We start from the raw sequence: 21813 nt of genomic DNA, 5'->3' as shown, positions 1-21813 counted from the left end.
CTTTATTAACGAAGAAGCTAAGCTCTCGGACTTATAAAGCAACGGACTGTGAACGGAGATATAAAGTATAATGAGAGTTTTTGATATAACTTTGACATTATGGTTGGCTGTTACAAATGTAGATAAATACACCTGAATGAGCCCCAGTTTGAAACCATATAAATGTCACGTGTTTCGGCTTCCCACTATAATTTAAATACGTTTAGTTGATTTCTCGTTCAGTCCACATCTAACTATTCCCACACACTAACAGTTGTCAGGCGCATCAATGACGAATCTTGCCCACAACTTCGAGCCGACTGGCTCCAATAATAACATCTGTGACTTCGATCGAATAATCGGTCTCTAATCGTCTTGAAGTTCACGAGTCGAGGATGGTAAATAGGGATTGCAAATGTACAGGCTTTTCCAATGCGGTCAAATTTTAAATCACTACAGGTTCTATTAATTACGGCTTTTTCGTTCGAAAGAGAGAACAATGTTATAATAAAAAACACGTATTCTGAACATTTGTATGTATTTTTATTGACGGCCTCCTTGGTCGAGTGGTAAGGCTCTCAACTAGCAAGCTGGAGGTCGCTGCTTCAAATCCCGGCGTGCGCAAGTAAATTTTATTTGATACTACTAATAATATATAGTATATTTGCGGCACGTTCCACAGTGGAAGATACTCTCGGTATCGCCCTGGTGTAAGACCACCATTCATAATTGAAACGTTGCTTCAAATGGCTTCAGCCGTGTTTGTTGACCAGATCTGAATAGCCAGGTACTCCCTCACCTTCCTCCCTTCCCACTATCTTCAGCATCACAACACACCCCAATTGGCGATGCCATAGTCTCACTGGCTCCAGACGGTTGGTAGCAGTTGGGACTCTTATTGTGCGGTTTCACATAAAAAAATTGCAATGTTTTCAATTGCAATCAGGTACCTATATAATTTTGCAGTGTGCGAATTGTACGATTGTATGACTATAAAAATCGTACAATTTTGCGAACCTTTTTTTTTTACTGTGTTCAAATAGCATTTTCATGGAGAGCAGTTTAATAACATGACTCGATAAAAATATCGGTGATACTGTTTTCTTCGATTCCATACTGGAATTACGATTCCATCGTGAAACAATGTATTAAAATATTTTTTAGATTTTTTAGGATAATTTAGGCCTCTAGTACATTGGTGATCGTTAATGTTCCTAATTAATAATATTATTTTTAAATTACATAATCAAGATTTGTATTTAAAATTGAAGCAATATTAGGTAGTGCAATTGACCTTCTTACCTTTGATTTTCTTTGTTATTACTGATCTTGGTTAATGCGTACAAATATAATCTATACCTAAAACTTATTTATTAAAAACTTGGTAAAACATTTACCGGTTTGCCGGTCTATCAATGAGAGAACCTTTACCACGCGTTGAGAGCGTTGAACTGGTAATGAATAGGGGCGTAATGATAACGACCACCGGGCTAACCCTACTTAACCGTTCATATTATTTTTCCATTTTGGCTCACCGACATGTTAACGATAATTATTTTGCTACCCAATATTTGGTGTCAATTATTAAACCACTCGCAATTGGATACGAGCAAGGCGGAAACTAAATTTCTACCGGAATAGAAAGTAAAAAGGTAGTGGTTTCCAATATCATTAGGTAAGTAATTTAATGAATGTCAGATTGGAAATAATATGAAATACAGGGTTTTCCAATAAGAGGTGTTATTTAGAATAGCCCGTTATTTCGGTAGATGTTAATTTTGAAGCTGTCATTTTTTGACATTTGACAAGTAGAAACTACGCCATTAATAAAAATGGAACGATACACGCTTCAACAACGCAATGAAATTATTAAAATTCACTTGAGTGAATCAAATGCAAATCATCTTGAGTGATGAGGCCCATTTCCACCTCGGTGGTTTCGTCAACAAGCAAAATTTTCGCATCTGAGGCTCGGAAAACCCAAGAGTTATTGTTGAAAAGCCTCTCTATCCTCAACGTGTGACTGTTTGGTGCGGTTTATGGTCCGGCGGAGTCAATGGACTTTATTTTTTCGAAAATGAGGCTGGAGCAACAGTTACGGTGAATGGATCGCTATCGAGAGATGATTAATGATTTTTTATGGCCGAAATTGGATGGTAGTGATCTGGACAACGTTTACTTTCAACAAGACGGCGCTACGTGCCACACAAGCAACGAAACCATTGATCTTTTACGATTGAATATCAAAATAACACCTCTTATTGGAAAACCCTGTATAAATTGACTATAATAATTATGTCGGATTGTTTTGATAATTGTAATGCAGGTTGTCTATAATGGCGACCCTAGTTATTATTATTTATCAGTTATTCTATTTTTAACATCGGTTATTGTTTGGGCTGGATGATTTGTTTTCGTTTACTTACTCAATACCACAAGTAGGTATAGATACTCGTGGGGGATCACATGCACTTTTTTATGCTCCTCGAACTTCCTATAAGGACGCGCTAATCAATAGAGCGATACAACTGTTTGACGGTGCTTCATTGAACGTTGACATTTTCAACGTCACTTACAGACAGTTTAGCAATTATCTTTTGATGCATGTCATAAAATAGGAAAACTGCCCCATAACCCTTTTTAAATACATCTATTTGAATTTCGGTTTTGTTTTCTTGACTGAAGGAATAAATCAATGTATGAATGGAATGTAGAAATCAACCCACTTCCAATCGAGCTGAAACTCGCCAGATGGACTCGATGTCGATGTCAATTCATTCTATCAACTTTTGGAGGCACTGGTGCACTCACACACGGGCACACACATTTATCTGAATTTACATTATGTTAAAAAATTTACAACCGTTAATATGCGCAATAAATGTCGGTACTATCGAATTAGGATTTGACTTAGTTTGTTAGCGGTGTTGACTCCATTTCTCAGCCAAACAATTTAAAAAATAAAATGTAATTTATTTTTTAAATAAATTTTAAAATTTGCTCTTAAACAGAAATTTAAGAGCCATTCCCTGGGGAGGATGGTTCGATCTTCAGGCAAACCAACAAAAAAACTTTGAATTTGGCTGCTAGTCGGCCCAAGAGATGTCGCAACTAGGTCGAAAATTGAAAATAGATAATAGTTTTTTTATGTGCTATTAATTACTTGCTCTATTTGTAATATTTTTTCATATTTATTTGCTATTGTTGTCTTTAGTATTGTTTTCAATCATCAAAAAATACTTACTTATGTACGTACTTTTTATTATTACTACACTTGTTTATATGTATTTTTACCATTTCTCAATACTTTATTGATCTACATTAAATTTGATAGCTCTGTAAATTATTGTTGTCCAACTGTTTTTTTACCAAAAATAAATAAATATTTTCTTCTCCTGGTACCCTCTCGTATTGGAGGATCTCGATCTCGGATAATAGTGAAAAAAGCAAATATAACATTACTTATCGCTTACCTAACATTTAAATTAATCTGTGCTAATCATTATTAGTCTGAACGTGTTTCAATAGGCTGCCACTGAAAACTCAGTCGTACCCTGACTTTCTGTTAGGTAAATGCCTCATTTATTAATATTTTAAGAGGGAGATGTTACAACGTAGGCATTAGCAGTGTGCCTCTATTTACAAGACTTTCGTGTGACGATTCGTAAACACAATAATAATCCGCTCGCACCCATTATAAATCGTACAATAAATCATTCTGTGTGTAAAATCACATTTCCATTTCCCAATGGCAGTGTGCCGATGTGAAAGTTTTAACTGTTCGGAACATTACCGGTTTTGATTTGTATTGTATGTGCACGTACACACTTCTGTGTTATTTGTTTCATTGTGTTGTCAATTTATAGCGAATGGAAGATTAAGATTATAACTCATTTTGATGTTGTTGAATAATATTTGAAGTCATAATGATTTGTATATCGCCGTTTTTGTGCAAAATCACCTCAAAGGCACTGTACAAATATATAATACATTTCTACAATGATCTATGTTATTACTAACTATTACAGTTGCGTATATATTACAATTTTAAAAATTGTTCTTTTTGTAAACTAATTGCTGATTCATATGTTAGTTTGTTACGTTTCTTAATCTGCGCATTTCACGTATTTTACTGTCTCCGATTTAAATAAAATTACTGATTGAAAACAAACACTTTGTTTCAAACCACTATTTTATTTAAATTTGTCTACCAGGTTTCGCTTGATCGAGCTTCAACAAGATGGGAATTCAGTTTTAAATTTTTACCCCAATGAAGCTTGAGCCAAACAAAATCGCTTGGTGGATAAATTAGTGGTTTGAAACAAAGTGTTTGTTTACATCTCTGCATAGTATACAATAAAGTCGCTATCCACGTCTGTTTGTTTGTGCGCTTAGTTCTTCTAAACTACGAAAACGGATTTTGATAGGGTTTTCTTTATCATTTAGAGAATTTATTCCCGAAGGTTTGTATATATAATCAATGCATTTTATATTAATAGAAATTATAGAAAATTCGAGAACGCCGGGTGCATGTCAGCTAGTTTAATAATAATATGTCAAACCACATATACCATAAACCACGATAGTTGCTTTCTACAAAAACATAAATAAAATTAATTTATTACTCAGGATTGCTGAGTTTGACAACGTTTTATCAATGACAAAGATAACAAACTAGGAACAACTAGTTTTATATGACTTTTGGTAAATAATCTAATGTCAATATTTTTCGCGACGCGAAGGGAATTATAAGACTAAAACCAAAAATCAACTCTAAAAACGTCTACATAGAATTTCTAAAATAGTCTAATATTTTATAAGTTTCGTATTATAGGAATGTAATACTGTTAGTGTTGTTTTTTACCGCCTCCATATTTGTTCGTGTTTGCTTAATGTTTACCTCTCCCGCGCGTGTATATCTTGGCGTGGTATTAAGTTCCCCTCCGCGCTGCAAAGCCGTCTGTGAAAAGAAGATTAATCTTGAACAAATATACCTGCTTCTTCCCATAGAGTTTTTTGGACCAATGCTACCGGTATTCGAGCGTAAATGTAAAGCGTATAGTTTCTCGCCAGAGACGCTTTCCCTATCATATCTGTGTCTGTGTGCGTTTAACACACAAATTAAAGTTAAACATCTCTCCGTACAAATAAGAACCATAGAGCCTTCCTGTTTTTTATTTCTTGTGGCCGTTTTTTGTCGAGTTCAAACTAGATGGGCCACTTGTGTACACAGTTTGCCTTTGTCGTAAGTTATAAGTGGCAGGTAATAATGTTTTACGGTCAATATAAACAAAACTAGTTTATAAGAACTTGTGGCTGGCTCTCCATTTTTTGCTATTTCGATGGCAGTTTCATCACAGTTCGAGGGTTATTAATTTAATGTGTTGTAATTAAGATCGACATCCGTGATAATATCTGTTTTACAACTAAGTTATTGCAAAAAACATGTTAGTTTACTATATAATAAAAATCCTTCAAACACCACCGGAAATTCCTAAGCATCGCTAATAGTTTATTATTTTTGATCGTGAACGATAAAGATTTGACATTTTTCATTAAAAAAACATGTTTTATATTTAAAAGTTTAATGCCATTTGTGTACATTTCTGTGTTAACTCTTTTTCCTTTGATATGCTTGATTGAGCTTCATCATATACTCGTATGATGTATAACTCCAAGTCACCGGGCACGTGGCTCCATCGAAACCAGAGTTAAGTTAGCCTTTGAAGCTGGGCATACTTTATTATACAGAGTCCGCAGATACTTTAATCACAACTGCTGACCCCGTACAAATCGCAAGTGCGCCCCACTGTTGAATTTGGCAGCCACCTCTGGTCCGGAGTCCCAAAATACTTGAAAAAATCTTGACTGAAGAAATGGGCGGTCCGTTTGATAGATTATCAAATTATCCTATCCTATTTTAACAAACGGATTTCAACCTTTAGAGCATAGGCGTCAGATGGTAATGTTGACTTTGTTCTACTGTTATTTCAATGGAAGATGCTCTGAGGAACAACCGTCATTGATCCCCTCGGCACCAGGGCCTAGTCGAGTACACGGTTGACATTTGTCGCATGAGCTCAACAGCCCGGCTGTGCAATGATTTGCCGGCTTCTGTGTTGTTTCCTCCCTCCTACTTCGTTTACTACCTCTCTTGCGAGACCCGTGTTCATTCCTTCCTCTCCTCAAAAAGTCTCTCCACATTCCTAAAGATGAGGGGAATTATTTTCCTCAGGGCCTCCTATGCTACACAGCTCTATCGGCACTCATACAATATCTTCTCATAGCATTGACTCTTAAACCATATAGAAATATAATACATCAATGTCTTGCCATGTCTTCCCGGGGCATTCTCGACTTTTTCTTCCATTCATTTGTACGAGATGCATTCTCCTCACACTTCTTTCTCTGTCCGTCCCCTCAACACGTTTCCAAGCTGTCTAAGCGACCCTCTTACGAGAGTTTCAACTAGTGGGAGCCAGTAGAACTACGTCATTTCTAATTTCGGACGATGTTGTATGGCTGAAGGAAGTCGAACGAAGATGGGCAAGACGGTGACTTTAAAATTCGTGGCTGTATCTGCACTCTGCGTATTATCTCGCACAGGTAGGTATATGTGCATTGGTGTCTTTAAGCCAGTCTTATTCACAAGAATAAACTAATATTTTCAATTCAACCAAAACCAAGTCCTCACCTCTTCTGTTGAATCTCGCTTTGTTGTGAGTTGCTATCCGGCGTAGCGCGTACCTTAACTAATTCTGAACGTCTCACATCAGTACCTTTAAGCCAATGTTATGTACTTTGGTATTTTATTGGCATTAGGACTTAATATTAAGATCAAAACAGTCGTGATTAGATTCCGTGCCGTTTGTCGGACACATAAAGGCACTGACAATGTCGTCAGTACCCCCGTGCTCCGTGCGGCCGGGACAGATTAATCCGCCAATTAGCGTCTGGGCCCGGCCACAGACGACATTGTTCGGCGCGCCCGCCGGCGAAATGCATCGCCGAATTCCGATCTTCCAATGACAAATTGGTGGCCTCTCTTGCCCCGGACTACCCGATTAGTTGTAGAACCATTACGGGGAGGTCAGGGAGCTGTCATTTGGACAGATAAAGCTTTGTATCACGTTAAGACCAACTGAAAACCTTAACTAATTTAACTCGCACGTAGACGATATGATTTTGCTCATAGACGATTATGGTGCGGATACATTGGCAAACCGAATCGCGAGCCGAGCTACGAATTACGGAAAAGAAATTAAGATGTTATATTATATTATACTGTTATATTATGTGTTCTTTCAGAGCCAACGTGATTAACAGTAATACGTTACATATAGTAATGAACATGAACGATAACCTACGTGGCAGAGTGGTAAACTCCTTGGTTCTCAACCCAGAGTTACGCAGCGAAAATAGAAATAACTTTACCCACATTTTACTATCACCGATAGAAATCATCAAAAACTCTTGAAAGGCGAGCTCTGGCATCATGAAAATCATCAATCAATCATTTTTTACGACTCCGTGGAACGTATCCATATTTATATCCATCTCATTTTATTTTAGGTACGTCAAATAACACACGAGAATCGCGTCAATGTTTTACTTTGATAAAATATATTTTTTAATTTAATCAACCGCCTTAATTTGCCATCAATCTTGCACAAATAAGCCTATTTGTGCCGAAGTTTCACACCCGGGGACGTCGCCACAACTTATTGTATTGTCGAGTGAGTCTAAAAATTCAAAACTTCACTTCAAATCTGTGTCAGAATTGACCCATCTAAAGAGCGACCTGCTAACTTACGGTAGATGACCATTTCTTGAAACCTTCAATGAGTTTACGCTACATACTAAATGTATCTAGAGTATTTTTATAACCAATTAGGCAATCTTATATAATCCGTTATGTTGTAATATTATAAACACGATTAAAATAAATATATTCGCCTAGCTTTTTCTTTTTGGAAATTATAGGATAACGCAACTTTTTCAATGTTTTTTTTACCTGTCAAAAAATAAGGCAAGAAGCCTAATTGTAACATTTATCAATCTCTAAATAGTATAAAACAAAGTTACTATTCGCGTCAGTCTTTTTGTGCGCTTAGTTCTTCTAAACTATGCAACGGAGTTTGATAGGGTTTTCACTATCTATTTATTTATTGTTTCTTTACATTGTATCTTTTATTATTTAGAATTGTTAACCTCACTAGGACAAGCCGCTGTGTTAAGGTTTATAATTTTAAGAAAATAATAAAATTAAAAATAGCACAAAGATTATATATTAAGAGAACAATGTGCATTAACGTTTATACGAATTGTGTACCTGCATGGTACCTATTAATCTAATTCCAATCAATTCATTACAGTATAATGAAGTAAACATATAGGGTGACCATGAAATACATTGATATTTAATTGAGAGAATAAATTTAACAACTATTATTTTAAAAAGGAAAGAAGAAAGAAAGAGTGAAAAAAAAATTACACTATATAAAGGAAAAGGATGAAATAAATTATATACTCAACATATTATGCCACAATTTAAAAGGACAAAGATGAAAGAATGCGAGTATGTTGGAAATCCTCGGATAGCACAAATAATTTAACATTCTTTTTAAATGTACACAAGGAATTTGACGACTTAATGTGATCTGAGAGGCTATTAAATAGAAGAGGAGCCTCGTACAAATAATGTCCAAATGAGGATTTAGGGTGAATTGTCATAAAGTTCAGACCAGAGCCAATTCTTGTAGTGCGAATTTGCTGCCTTCTTTTCGCAGAACTTATATTGTTAAAAAATCTGCACAGTGTTTTTGTGATAAATAGTTGTTTTGAATTCATTATATTACATTCCTTATAAAGTAACTGTATAGGATATCTAATTTTTTTCTTGTACATAACTTTTTCAGAATCAGTTTTTGGAAATATTAAGTTGTTCTATTACAGTCTTCAGGCAGGAACCCCAGCACTCTATATTATACGGAAGTTAGACACTGAATTACGGCAAAATAAACTATCATTTAGATAATTTCTTCCGGAAGGTTTATATATGTATATAATACATGGATAGTATATTTTTTGAAAGTAGAGAAAAGTTGAGCAACGCCGGGTAGCAACACGTCAGATAGTTGTTCAATAAGAAACACTAAAACCTTTTGTGGTAATGAAGAGTTATCGGAGCCGTTACGTTTTTACACAGTTAATTAAAAAGCCACCAGTCTCCATTGGTCTGCAAATACCCTTTTTAAAATCCTTCATCTCATAGCATTGTTACTGTTTTCGCTGCTGGAAATATTTCCACCCGCCGCCCGCGCCCGCCGAGCCATATTTAAAAACGCATAACACGCCGCACGGAACAAGTGTTTGTTCGCAATAATAAACCAGTTCCCGCAGACCGACCGCCAAATCCGCGCACTGTCAGGCGAAGCGACCATATTACCGTATTATTCGCCTTTCGCCGAAATCTACGTTATTTATAGGTTTTATCACGGTCTTACCCCAAGCTCGCTATGCACCCCTGTCCCCCTGTGTTTGTCCCGTTTCGGCGCTTGGTCGCCTTTTTATTTTGAATGTATCGGCCCAATCTATGCGCACAATGGGATAGACTCTGTACAGTGATTCACAACCTTTTTTATTACTATTATTTTCCATTAAGTATTTCCAGAATCATTTTTCAAAATTTTCACCGACTAACCATTAGTTTGACGTTTCATAATAAAATATATGTTTGAAATTTGACCGCGTTAAAACGGTTTCATTTGCGGCCAAATGGCAGAGAGGACCGCCACTCATCTCCATATTAGCACACACAAACATCATCTTCTGTTAATTCGACTTTTGACATGACCCGATTAAACATTTGATTCCTTTGACCCTGTCTTTCAAGAGCATCATCCTCCATCTCTTATGGCAAGTATTCATTTGCAATCCGTGCCTCGAATTACAGGGAAAGGAATGGAGCAAGTGCAAATGGCATCTTGCGTCATTTGCGGTTGCACTGTTCCTTTCCACGTAAGTTGTTGGGCAGTTCGGCTCGCGTATGTATCCCGGCCCTTATATTCTCCTGACAAGAATACATTTTTTACACATTTTAGCAAATCCTGTTTCGGTGGTGTACTAATATTGCGTAATTATTTTTTTTCACATATAAGTAGATATAATATTTAAAACAATGTTACTGAACGACTGTAGCTACCACCTATACTTATGGGAAATACCACCGATCCAAGAACCTTTAAATTTCACCTAATATGAAATATTTAAGGAAAGTGAATAATGGATGTGTTAAAATATGTTTTGTTCTGTAGTTATTTAAAATAATATTATGATAAACATTCTTTATTCCAACTCTCTTCTTTCCTTCGTTTTTTAACACACTTAAACACTCTAAAATTTAAATTAATAATTAATTCAGGTATGTGTAATTTAAGTAAGTGTAATTCTCTCCATGTGTAATTTCGTCCGTGCGTAACTCTGGCAGAGTAATATTGGTACGTGAAAATCACGCCTATATAATTTCATCACGTGACCTTACCATATACCTACATATTATAATATCACGTTTGGTATTCAAGTTTTACTTCAAAAAGTTGGTCACAGTAAACATGATGTTGGACCACGGGTTGCGCATCCCTAGGAAAGAGATTTTTTATATATGTACATTCGGTACAGCACATAGGGTGAAAACGTTCGCTACACACCCGATATCACTTCCCCACTTCATTATGCGAGGTTTTTGCTATATTTTTGTTTTGGTTTTTAATCAATTCCCTTTTTGGTACACGGACATGTATTATTAACGGCAGTACGTTAAGTGGTTTTGCCCATTTAAGTGATTTGATTTACGTGCTATAATTTGGTTAAAAGGACAAATTTTGCACCCATTCGTAAGTGCTTGTAATAAAATGTTTTTGTGTGAACATTGTTTCTTTATATTACTTTACTTGTACATTATTGCTAGTTTTAATTTGCTTACAACCATATGCGACTTTAAATAAAGTTGACTTACAATATGTATTTAATCACCAGATGAATATGATTTGACATTAACTTATCAAGTTATCAAATCCCCAAGATCTAATCTAAGATGAATAATAAATTAAATTTTCGCTTTTTTTTCATCCAAAAACTGTTTCGGTGACCGCTTACATTATCGCAAGCAATTCGGTGACTAGTAAATAAATACATAGTGCTTATTTACTAGTACTCGGTGTCGAGTAAATGCATTTTATTATCTTTCAGTGCATCTTGAGAAGTGATCAAGGAAACCCGCCCTTATTATAGATCCAATTCTAATGGATGTTTTACACGATGCCTTTTTTCCTCCAGTTTTCGTACGGGTTGTTTTTTCATATGGATTCGGGATAAAAAAAGGACTTATTCGTACTGATTTAAGATGGCGGAAATTATTTGACATCTGTTGTCTGCCATTCTTTTGCGTAACTATAATGTGGAACTACATATATGTTGCAAGCTTATTTTGTTTTATTAAAATATTGACAAGAGGAATAATACATATAAAAATAATGTATTTATTGCTGATTTTGAACATTTATTTCCTTTCAGCTTTGAATTTCACGGGTATTTTTTATGTTTTGTTGACAGAGGCAACAGACAAATGACAGATAATGCTTTCATGTGATCTATGGTTACGTTCAAGGTGCTGCCATTTTTTTGACGATTTAGTTCTGTTCCATATTTTTACTTCTTTTTAATGACAACTATCTATATAATGAAATCGTAAGTATGAAAATAGTGATCGCCTAAAGCAAAGATTGGCCATATTTTTAATTTATTAAACTTAATATAGATCCACTTCGTGTGTTCTAATATAAACATAGGCACATTTAAAAAGATTATCTACCCTTTGCTTATTACTAATAATTACATAAATAATTTAAATATTTTCTTTAAATAAGCTTTATCTAGGTACATTTTTAATTTCACTGGAACCAAGCCATACATTTGGATGCCTTTATTAGTAAACAATTGTGTGTTTTTGTTTTGTTCAAATGACAATGTTTTCTTTCTGACTTGTATGGTATATGTTGAAGTCTTTATTGTAATATATTTTGTCTCTAAAGTAAGTTGGTATAAATACATACGGATCCCGATATAGTTTCCATATGGGGATCGGTATAAAAAAAGGATCGTATAAAAACACCATTAGAAGCGGATCTATTTAATATACAACTTGATTCTAAAGTGAAAGTAAATAAGCAAATATCTGTTGGTGGTATTAACTAAGGGTTCTTAATGGAATTCCCTTTCATCGCCGCGTGTATAAGTGTGGCTTGTGCGCAGTGTAATCCGGGCCACGGAGGACAAGGTTCCCAGTTCCCATCCCGGGATCGGCACCTCTCCTCTCACTTCCTCCGGGGGCCTATCATAGTCTAGTCGCCGGTCGGCGGAGCGTTTAATTGAATCCGCGTCAAACGCTGCTAATTCCATTAGTAATCCCGCTGTCCGGCCGGCCGCCTCTCGAATATATACCGGAATTAATTTACAGCTAGGCCTCTCAGGCCGCATCGTGCATGTAAGTACTAACTCTTCACTCCTGGCACGAGTGAGACATACCGCCGTCCACTCCTTAGCCGCCTTCGTACATGTTTGATTTAGATTGCTGCTTTCTGAGGTTTGACCAGATTTACCAGTGCTCTTGAGGAAACGACTGAATTCATTCGTACCTACGTAACGACATTTCTATGGTTCGAATAGATTCACTGGTCTCTGGATTAGTAGAGTGGTAATGCGCTTAACTTTTCTAAGGTTTTATCAGATTTACCAGTGCTTTTGAGGAAACGACTGAATTCATTCGCACCTACGTAACCACCTTTCTAAGGTTCGAATCATATAATACAGAATAACACAAGAAGCGCCTTGTGGGCGTGCCCAATTTGGGCCTATATTTCCATACGAAACTGTGTTTGACCATGATTACGAAATTCAATTGGGATGGCGATAAATAATTTCAGGCAAGTTGAAGAGAGAAATCGTGCTAAATGGTCTGGGACCAAAATGTACTAAGTCAGTGACAAATTTGTTTCCATTCAAGTTTGTATTTAAGGTACTTCTAGTTTTCTTCTTTGTTCTATAGTTCGAATAGATTCAGTAGATCGGTAATGCGCTGAATCTTTCTAAGGCTAGCATTACACTTGTAAGTTTTTTCGTAAATTTACGACTTCTAGCCAATGGGCATATTGCATTTTTAAAATCCAATACGCCCATTGGCTAGAAGTCGTAAATTTACGAAAAAACTTACAAGTGTAATGCTAGCCTAAGGTTTGGCCAGATTTTCTTGTGCTCTTAATTTTTCGACTGAATTCGCACCCACCTTTCTAAGGTACTGGATTCACTGGTTTCCGCGTAGGGTGTTAATGTACTTAACCTTATAGAGCTTATTGGATTGGTTTGTTTTGAAGGGGAGATTAATTATTACTTCATTCGGGTGTCTTATTATGAAACCTATCCCTGCTACCCTGTACGGCTTCCGGTGTTTATTCATCGTTGGCATTTACCTTAATCGACTTGTGATTACTCCTTCTTACTTTTACTTTTTCATCCACATACCTACCGACTATTCTTATTATATCTGTTTTTACTTTTACCCTCTTGTCCTATTTCACCAATGTTTTTAAAAAAATAATTTTACAAATAACAATTTTTGTAATTTTTTCAACTACCATATTATGCTTTATTCAAGTTCGTATTATGATAGTCGTATATGATTTAGATATGATGGAAGAACCAGGAAAATAATATTTTGTATAAACAAATAATAAAACACAAGGGAAAAGAACATTTTATGAAAAAAATATACATTATAAATATTAACGTCAATACTTCCTACTCCTAAATGTAAAAAACAATAGGACAGTTCAACCATGAATATCTCGGAGTTAAATTTTTTAATTCATTACCAGAAAAAATTAGAAACATGAATGTAAATATAAACGAATTCAAAAGCCACCTTAAAAAGTATTCCGAACACTTGAACTGAATCATATCAAATTTAAACCAAAATAACAACACCCCCCATACACACAAGCCTTGCTTATTTATGGGGGTACATCAAATACTTATATTATATTATATAATTAAAAACTGTATTATATTATGTAATGTCAAAAAAATATGTATATTTACCATAATAGAATTAAATATAAATATTAAACTCTATTTTAAATACGATTAAACTATAAAATAAAGATTAAACTATATATTAAAAATTGAAAAGTAACCAATTATTTTACATCAAAATTTTTGAATGCAGGTTAATCATGGTAGGTACCTATCTAGAAGAATAAATGTTTACGGTCGTATTGTCACATTTGAATTTAAAAATATAATTTCTTTTTCGTCTTGTAAATTCTCACACCTGTTTTATTATTCGATTTCCGTAATTTTTTTTATTAAATAATTTTTATTATTTTCTTGTGTTGCAAGTATGGAATATTACGTAAGATATCCCCAGTGGTAAATGATCACGTAGGAGAGTAGCTCATGATAAAGCGATGATAAAACATTCCGTCGACCCCCGACATTCAGCAGAGTAGAGGAGTCGAGTGGTCGGTCGGGAGAGAGGCTGTCTGTACCGTTGGTTGGTTTGTTGGTTGCTCCGCTGGTTGGGAAAGCGCCCGGCGCGAACGAACTCTGCGTCAACTCAACTGACTGAACCAGCATGTCGTGCATCGAAATGCGACGAGTAATAAATCGGAGAAATCGTGAATGTCATTAAAATGTGTGTACCTCCAACGGGAGAATGGCGTTCGATCTTTTAGAAAGTAGCCAGTTCTGTTGCCACCGACCTGCCCGAGATACGCTTCGAACCGTTAATTGAACTAACATTCAGTATTAAATGTTCCTACACGGAAACTTGTCAGACGCTCTAATAACGATTAAATTTATCACAGCCTTACATGATTCCAAGCTATTGCTGTGTATGTACGACCAATTACACGTTTTCTGATATTGTAGAACTCTCGCCAGTACAATCTAATTGAACATAAATAATTATTACTTTCAAAGTGCTAATGTGCTGATAGATAATATAATTATTGTTACGGACTTGTTGTAAACAGGATATTTGATTGAACCATAAACTTTCGGACGGCAATAAATTGCTTAATTTACATGTTAAAGCTTCTTGACACCTCAAGAAAACAATAACACTTCTTTTTGAAATATCACCTCGAGGGTGTTTTATAAAGTTATAAATTAACTATACGCTTTTAAAGCCGTTACTTATTAAATATTGAAGCTATATTAATAAAATTCAAATAATAAAATAGAAGACACACATAAACTGTGACAGACCACGCTATAAGCGCACTGTATTTTCATGGCTTTGCTTATTTAAGCATATCGCTCGCCATACATTCCCATTGCTAGTGTATAGCGAGCGATATGCTGAAATAAGCCAAGCCATGATGCGTATAGCGTAATGTGTCGCCTATCTAAAGATTAGATTTTATATAGGTACTTAGATTAAATTTGTTATATTTACAGATCCTTGAACAAACTGTCAAGGAATAAAGAATATAAAACAGAAATTTAAAACTTCTGCAAATTAATAAAAATATTATATTATTTTTGCTTTGGGCTTGTCTGAAGTTAGGTTTTCAACTCTATTATCATCGAGAATTTTTTCGTATTTTGTATTTTTATCAGTTCTAGAATGATAGTTCATATTTTATATAACATCGGAAAAAATCATGTTGAGTAAAAAAATTATATGATGAAACTTTCCATATTAATTTAGTTTGCATATCTTTTTTTTTACTCTTCAATCATTTATATCGTTCCACCTCTTTGTTCCAACACTCCCTACGATCACAGCTTGCGTGCAATACGAATCGGCAGCAATCTTCATACAAAAGGTGCCGGGTAAACACAGTATGAGTATTCAGAATACGAATCACTGGTCACCGTTCAACAGCGGCGCTCTGGCCATCTCGCAGAAGAAAGGAGTCAGGAATTTAGTGCCTGATCGCGCGTGTGAACAGCGCTGTGTGCACCAACTTCAAAAAGGCACTAAAAACTAAACGATAATCACTCCCCTTTGGAACAGTAAACGAACGAGATTTATCGGTTTATTGGTATTTAATGCTGTGATGTAATTATTTATTATTTCATTTATCTTGTCTTGTGGTTTCCCTAAGGATATAAGTCACATTTGGGTATGCTGTAGGGAGAGTTTTCTAAGCAGAGGAAGAAATTAAGTTAGTTAGGAGGAGTTAGGTCTTTTAGATGTTGATGTTGTACGACGGTGAACACATGATCGAGTCGTTAAAATTATCCGATTTCATTTGGCATCTGTGTACCGGTGCCGAAAGGATCATTGACGCCAGTTCCCCATTTTTAATTTAAATAGATACCGGTCAAACAGATACAAGGCGATGCCATACGTAGTAATGCAAAATCATGTGTTTTTGGTTTGAAAATTTGGTCGCCTAGAAATGTTTCAGATGCTTTAATTAAATACTGCGAGTAGAATACATCTTGGCCTTTGAAATAATCGAGTAGTTTTTAGATAAGTCTTTTAATAAGCCCAGAAAAAAATAATGTATAAGGCCTATGAAAACTGCTTTAAAGTTCAAAATCTCCTACTTACGAACCCATTTTCGGTTATGATTTTATTTTATAATGTGGCAAATTAAGTTATTTATATAATGATCGAAAAAAAAAAAAATATTTATGCCTGAACATCCACAAAAAAAATAAAAGGCACTTTTTAGCCATGTTTTTTTCTTGGATAAATCAAAACAGGCGGATGGTGTTAATCAGGAATTTAAACCTTATCGCCATTTACCTAAGGGGTGTTATTGATAGCGGCTCGATTTAAAATATTACACGACATAGTGCATCGCCTTAAGTATTAATCTATACTGTAATACAAATAGGGTAGGCAATCGTAAACCTGTTCGATCAGAAATACATACCTACATTTATTCTTACTAAAATTAATTTTTCTTTTTATTGTACTCGTTATAATTTAATACGAACCCCTGAGCTTTATTCATACATTATGTCACTTCGATGGCAGACATCAGATACATTATGTCACTTCGATGGCAGACATCAGATACATTATGTCACTTCGATGGCAGACATCAGATACATTATGTCACTTCGATGGCAGACATCAGATACATTATCTTCCCTGGTATTCCTTGTAGTAGGTACCCTCGGTCCCGATGCAAACGTGAGCCTGTGTTATTCTCGCTCTGCATAGCGCATAGTCAATGGCCATGATGTATCTTACATGTTGAGCGTATAGTGATTCGTGACAAGAAAAGACTGATAATATTGCCTGAGTTATGAGGTCTTCGCCGGGCGGTTCTTGAGCGTGAGTCAGGCGGTACTCTCAGTCGTTAAATATGTACACAAGTATAATATGTTTATCATAGTCATCATACATAGTACATATATATCCATCTTACGAGCAGGGTTGCCAATACATATGTTTTAAAGATCCCACAATAATTGTTCATATTCCCCACCAGTTCCTTTACCTCCAAAATGAAACAAAATTCTATTGAAATAAGTATTTTTTTTTTACTATTTAGTCATTTTCAGTTTTTTTTCTTACACTACATTCTCACAATTATTTTTCAATATTGTTGGATAATCAAGAAATACCCAGAATCCCCGCATTTTCCCCCAAAAAGTTTCTCACCGCAAAATACCAATTCTTGAAAAATCTTAGAAATTCCCCGCAATTTGTAGAAACTTCTATTGATTTGGCAACCCTGCTTAACTTAAATAAATATAAATATTTTACTTTATTTAAATTATTGAACAGATTAATCATCCATTTACTGTACAAGATTGTTTTTAAATATTTCTAATATTTGGGAAGATATGACAAAAAAGTAATATTAAATATTATATCTACTGTTTTGGAACTTTCATTCAATAACATCATTCCTTTTGTCATGCAATGCTGTGCTGGAACATCTGTTCTGCCATGCGGTATCTTGAACAAGTCTTGGTGACGACTATTCGCAAGCAACGTTTCGATTCTGAATGAAGCTCTTTCGCCTGGGCAATACTGAGAGTATCTAAAACCCATACAACATAATGTATTATACCCATTGCGATGAAATTCCACCAAGTACTCACTAACAGTTGAAAAAATACAAATGAATTTATGTAACATAATGTATAATATGTATAAACCATTTCAATTCATTACAATTTGATTGTCGTGTCGCTTTTTATAGTATTTTTTTTGAGAAAATGCCTCGAGGGCGTTTAGATATACATTGTAATGTAGAATCTGATAGTATTAATATAATATAATATGGTAGGAGTGATTTAGACTTTAAATATTGACAAAATAAATATTATCCATGCAAATCCAATAAGCCATTATTACCGTGTATTATGCTTACTCCTCGAAATCCTTTGAAATCCTAATCTATTTTACTGTAATAATTTGTATCTATGAACTAATGACGTATTTATTATTACTAATTGCGACAACCATGTAATCAAAACAATTGAAAATCATACATGCAATGCAGTTTATGAATGTGACATTGTATTCAATGTGACACATTATTATATTCAGATAAATTATCTACATACTAAAAAACTTATGCCGGTAATTTGAAAGCCATTTTCTAACGAAATATAATATTATTTGTTGGCGATGAGCATAAAATGTTAGTTTTGTTACAAAAGTCCTTTGCAAAGATATTGTGTATTACGGTATTGCCTATCGATAAAAGTTTTTTTTGAAATTCAAAATTTCATACCTAAAAGAAAATAACCCAGTATAAAAACGTCTCCCGCATGATGCCTGAAGTTTATAATTTTCTTAAGAAGTTGAAAAATTTAACCAATGGGGTGCAAAAGTTTATCAAAAATATATCTAATCCCGCACTTCGCCTAAAATTGAGTAATTTTAACAAATTTACCTTATTTCCTAATTTAGAGTCAATTTTGCAGAGAACGACCAATCAAACAGAGTCTAAAACTTTTTTTTTATTTTCAAGTGACTAACAATACTATATTTGACAATTTTTTTGTCTTGACATGATTAAAAGAAAAAAAAATTGACCTCTTGCGGGAGATTTACATGTATTTCAATCGAGCCAATTTTTGTCGTATATGTGGGTACGTAGAAACAACTTTTTACCAACTTTGAAATACCAAAAATAGTTTTTTCGATAAACCTTATTGTGTATGTAACAAATATGTCCCTATGTGTATTTTGTTGGAGAATTTGTAAAAAAACTGTAAATCTTCAACGTTCCTTACCATTAGTAGTAGTAATTTTTCTAAAGTCTGTCAATCTAAAACGTTAATAAAATCCTCTAAGAAAGCTCGGTTTTATTCTAATCGGTTTCAATCTGAAATATTGTGTATGGTTATGGTTACTTTTATTTATGTGTATTAGTATTTTGACTTTCTTCGAATTCGTTTACAATCAGAGTAATGTTAATCAAAAGAACGTGCAAGTTATCAGTAATAAACAATAATAGTACACCTAACACGATTTTTACAAGATTTCTAGGTGAAAACAGCACCGTGCCTGCCCTACAAAAAACATATAAAACAAGTAATAATGGACCTGCCACTGTGAACTCCTTTGTTTTTTCAGTTTCTCTTACCTGCGTATTTAATAAGGGGAGATGTTACAACGGATCTATCAAGCAGTAAACATATTTTCTGGCACTTTGTATAACACATCCTGTCCATCATAAATCAGGCATAGTTTTATTTATACGTATTTTATGTTTCAGTCCCAGCGGAGAAGTCCTGTGCTCTATGGAGCACGTGCGGCAATACTTGCAAAGTGCAGGCACGTGCAAGTGTGGCCTGGACTGCCCGCTGAAGCCGGAGGTGACCTTCAACTTCGATCCCAAGGTCAGTTCCACCCTATATACTATAATAACATCCCAATGACCTTAATTTCCTCTTAGAACAAAGCCATGTGGATCTTAAGAAACATGCGTTTCATTATAATTGTGGTCTTACCCCTGTATATAACCTTTTTCTCCATTCCATCCATTATACATTTTTCTGTTACACACGTCGTTTATGAGAAAGCTATTACAACGGTGCTATCTCCCTCCTCAAAAACCTCACTCGGTATGAAAAAGTTACATGTCCGACCATCAATCAATCAAGAAATGTAGAAAACATCATATCATGTTTGACCTTGTACTTCTTTCGTTTTTCTCTGTTTCGTCGTATCAACAGAATTTTCACAAATGTAATAGTAATTTTACCTGTTGTGCTCCACATTATCAATACTATTTTAACCTTAGGAGAATTATGCATCCTAATTTTACTAACTAATCGGCACCCAATTTTCAAACAGGTGTGGATCGACACATAGTATGAACGCCACGTATTCTATTATTCTCACTGTTGACATAACCTGAATCGAGTACTTGTTTCGATTGATCGAGTCATATCTTCTTGTGGGGTCATCAGTCCTTGGCTGCTTCTTTCTTTCACTCACTCGTCATCTTTTCTTGATACTCTTTTCTCGGTCCACTCGATTTACATGTCCATGTTATCTAAACATCCAATCGATGCATCGTCCTCATATTATTTCTTGTTCATCATTAATCATTACGCTTACGTCTCACGCAAAATACAGTCGTTCATTGTTTTACCATTTACACGCCTGAAAGATCTCAATTCTACTGCATCCGGTCAATTTTACCGCATAAAATAACAGAAATCCTTACCGATATCGTATCAACGTGTTATCAATAAATGCACTACCTACGATACAATGCAATGTATCGAACTAAGGGCTTTATGCGAAAAGGCTTGTTTCCATGCTCATACCTAAAATAATCTTTTTCTGACTTCACTAAACAAAACAGCGTCCAAATCCAGGTGGCAGTTTTGTTTTCAATGGAATCATTCTTCCTTTGTGTCGAGAACACAGATGCATACAAAATTACAAGTCAATATACGAATGACCTCGCGTATTCTGGTTCTGAATAGCCTTTTATAAATACGGAGACGGCTCGAACTGCCGAATAAAAGGATTGATCCTGAGCCTGAGGATTCAGACCATTCGCACGTGTGATGTTCGAATAACGAAACCGTTCATTCCAAATTAACTAGGCTTTAAGACCGCCAAATGGTGTTCTGAGAACGAAAACCTCGTCGAGTGTGCTTTTGTAACGCATGCCTACATCTCCGCATCCTTCAAATCCTTGAAGTACGCTAAAAGAGGAAACCCAGTTGCCTTTTGTAGTTGTTAAGGCTTAAGAAATCTGCTGAAGCACTTGGCAACTTTGGTATGTAAATACGTAAGAGGGACTTTTGATACAATTCATTTGCTCGGTTGATTTTACTAACAAACCTCAAATGAATTCGTATTTAAAATCCCTTCAATGCTATATTCTGTTCCTTTGTGATTTATTCGTGTACAAAGTTTACTTTTTATATCTGTTTATTGCCATTGTGGAAACCTTATTTATACTTAGTAGATTAATAGATTCAAAAGGGGGTGTGATGTGTTTATCAATTGGAGCCGTAACGTGACTATTTTTTCAAACTTTCATGATCTTTTAGGGCTCAAAATATTTGGTTTATATTTTTAAAGTCAAAAAGAATCTTATTTTTGTAAGAGTAATTATGGAACCCTTTCAATACGCTGCTTCTTATTCTTGTTCTGGTCTATCTATTATCTATCCGATCGGGGGTTGGCTATCATCGCTATATTTTCCCTGCAGGCTGCAGCCCAGAACAACCTGATATATTATTTATATATAAATGTTTATCCTTTTTTTTTAAACAACTATATTTATTATATTACATAGGTAGTTGTACTATGCCTGTCTCATTAGG

At 35.0% G+C, this 21813-nt stretch overlaps 1 protein-coding gene across 2 annotated transcripts in view; it reads left to right on the top strand.

The window, feature by feature from the left end:
* LOC149422999 (uncharacterized) overlaps nucleotides 1-21813 on the top strand; it is a 259856-nt gene that overhangs the window by 33755 nt on the left and 204288 nt on the right. For both annotated transcript variants that reach the window (XM_089632415.1, XM_089632416.1), the window contains exon 3: nucleotides 19740-19863. In XM_089632415.1, the coding sequence (XP_089488541.1) occupies nucleotides 19740-19863 (124 nt within the window). The remainder of the gene's footprint in view (nucleotides 1-19739; nucleotides 19864-21813) is intronic.

The sequence above is a fragment of the Hesperophylax consimilis genome, chromosome 6 (assembly GCF_061612785.1).
Source record: "Hesperophylax consimilis isolate HC1 chromosome 6, BYU_Hcon_1.0, whole genome shotgun sequence".
Lineage (NCBI taxonomy): Eukaryota > Metazoa > Arthropoda > Insecta > Trichoptera > Limnephilidae > Hesperophylax > Hesperophylax consimilis.
Note: the sequence above shows the minus strand (reverse complement) of the source record. Positions and strands in the feature narration are given on the sequence as shown.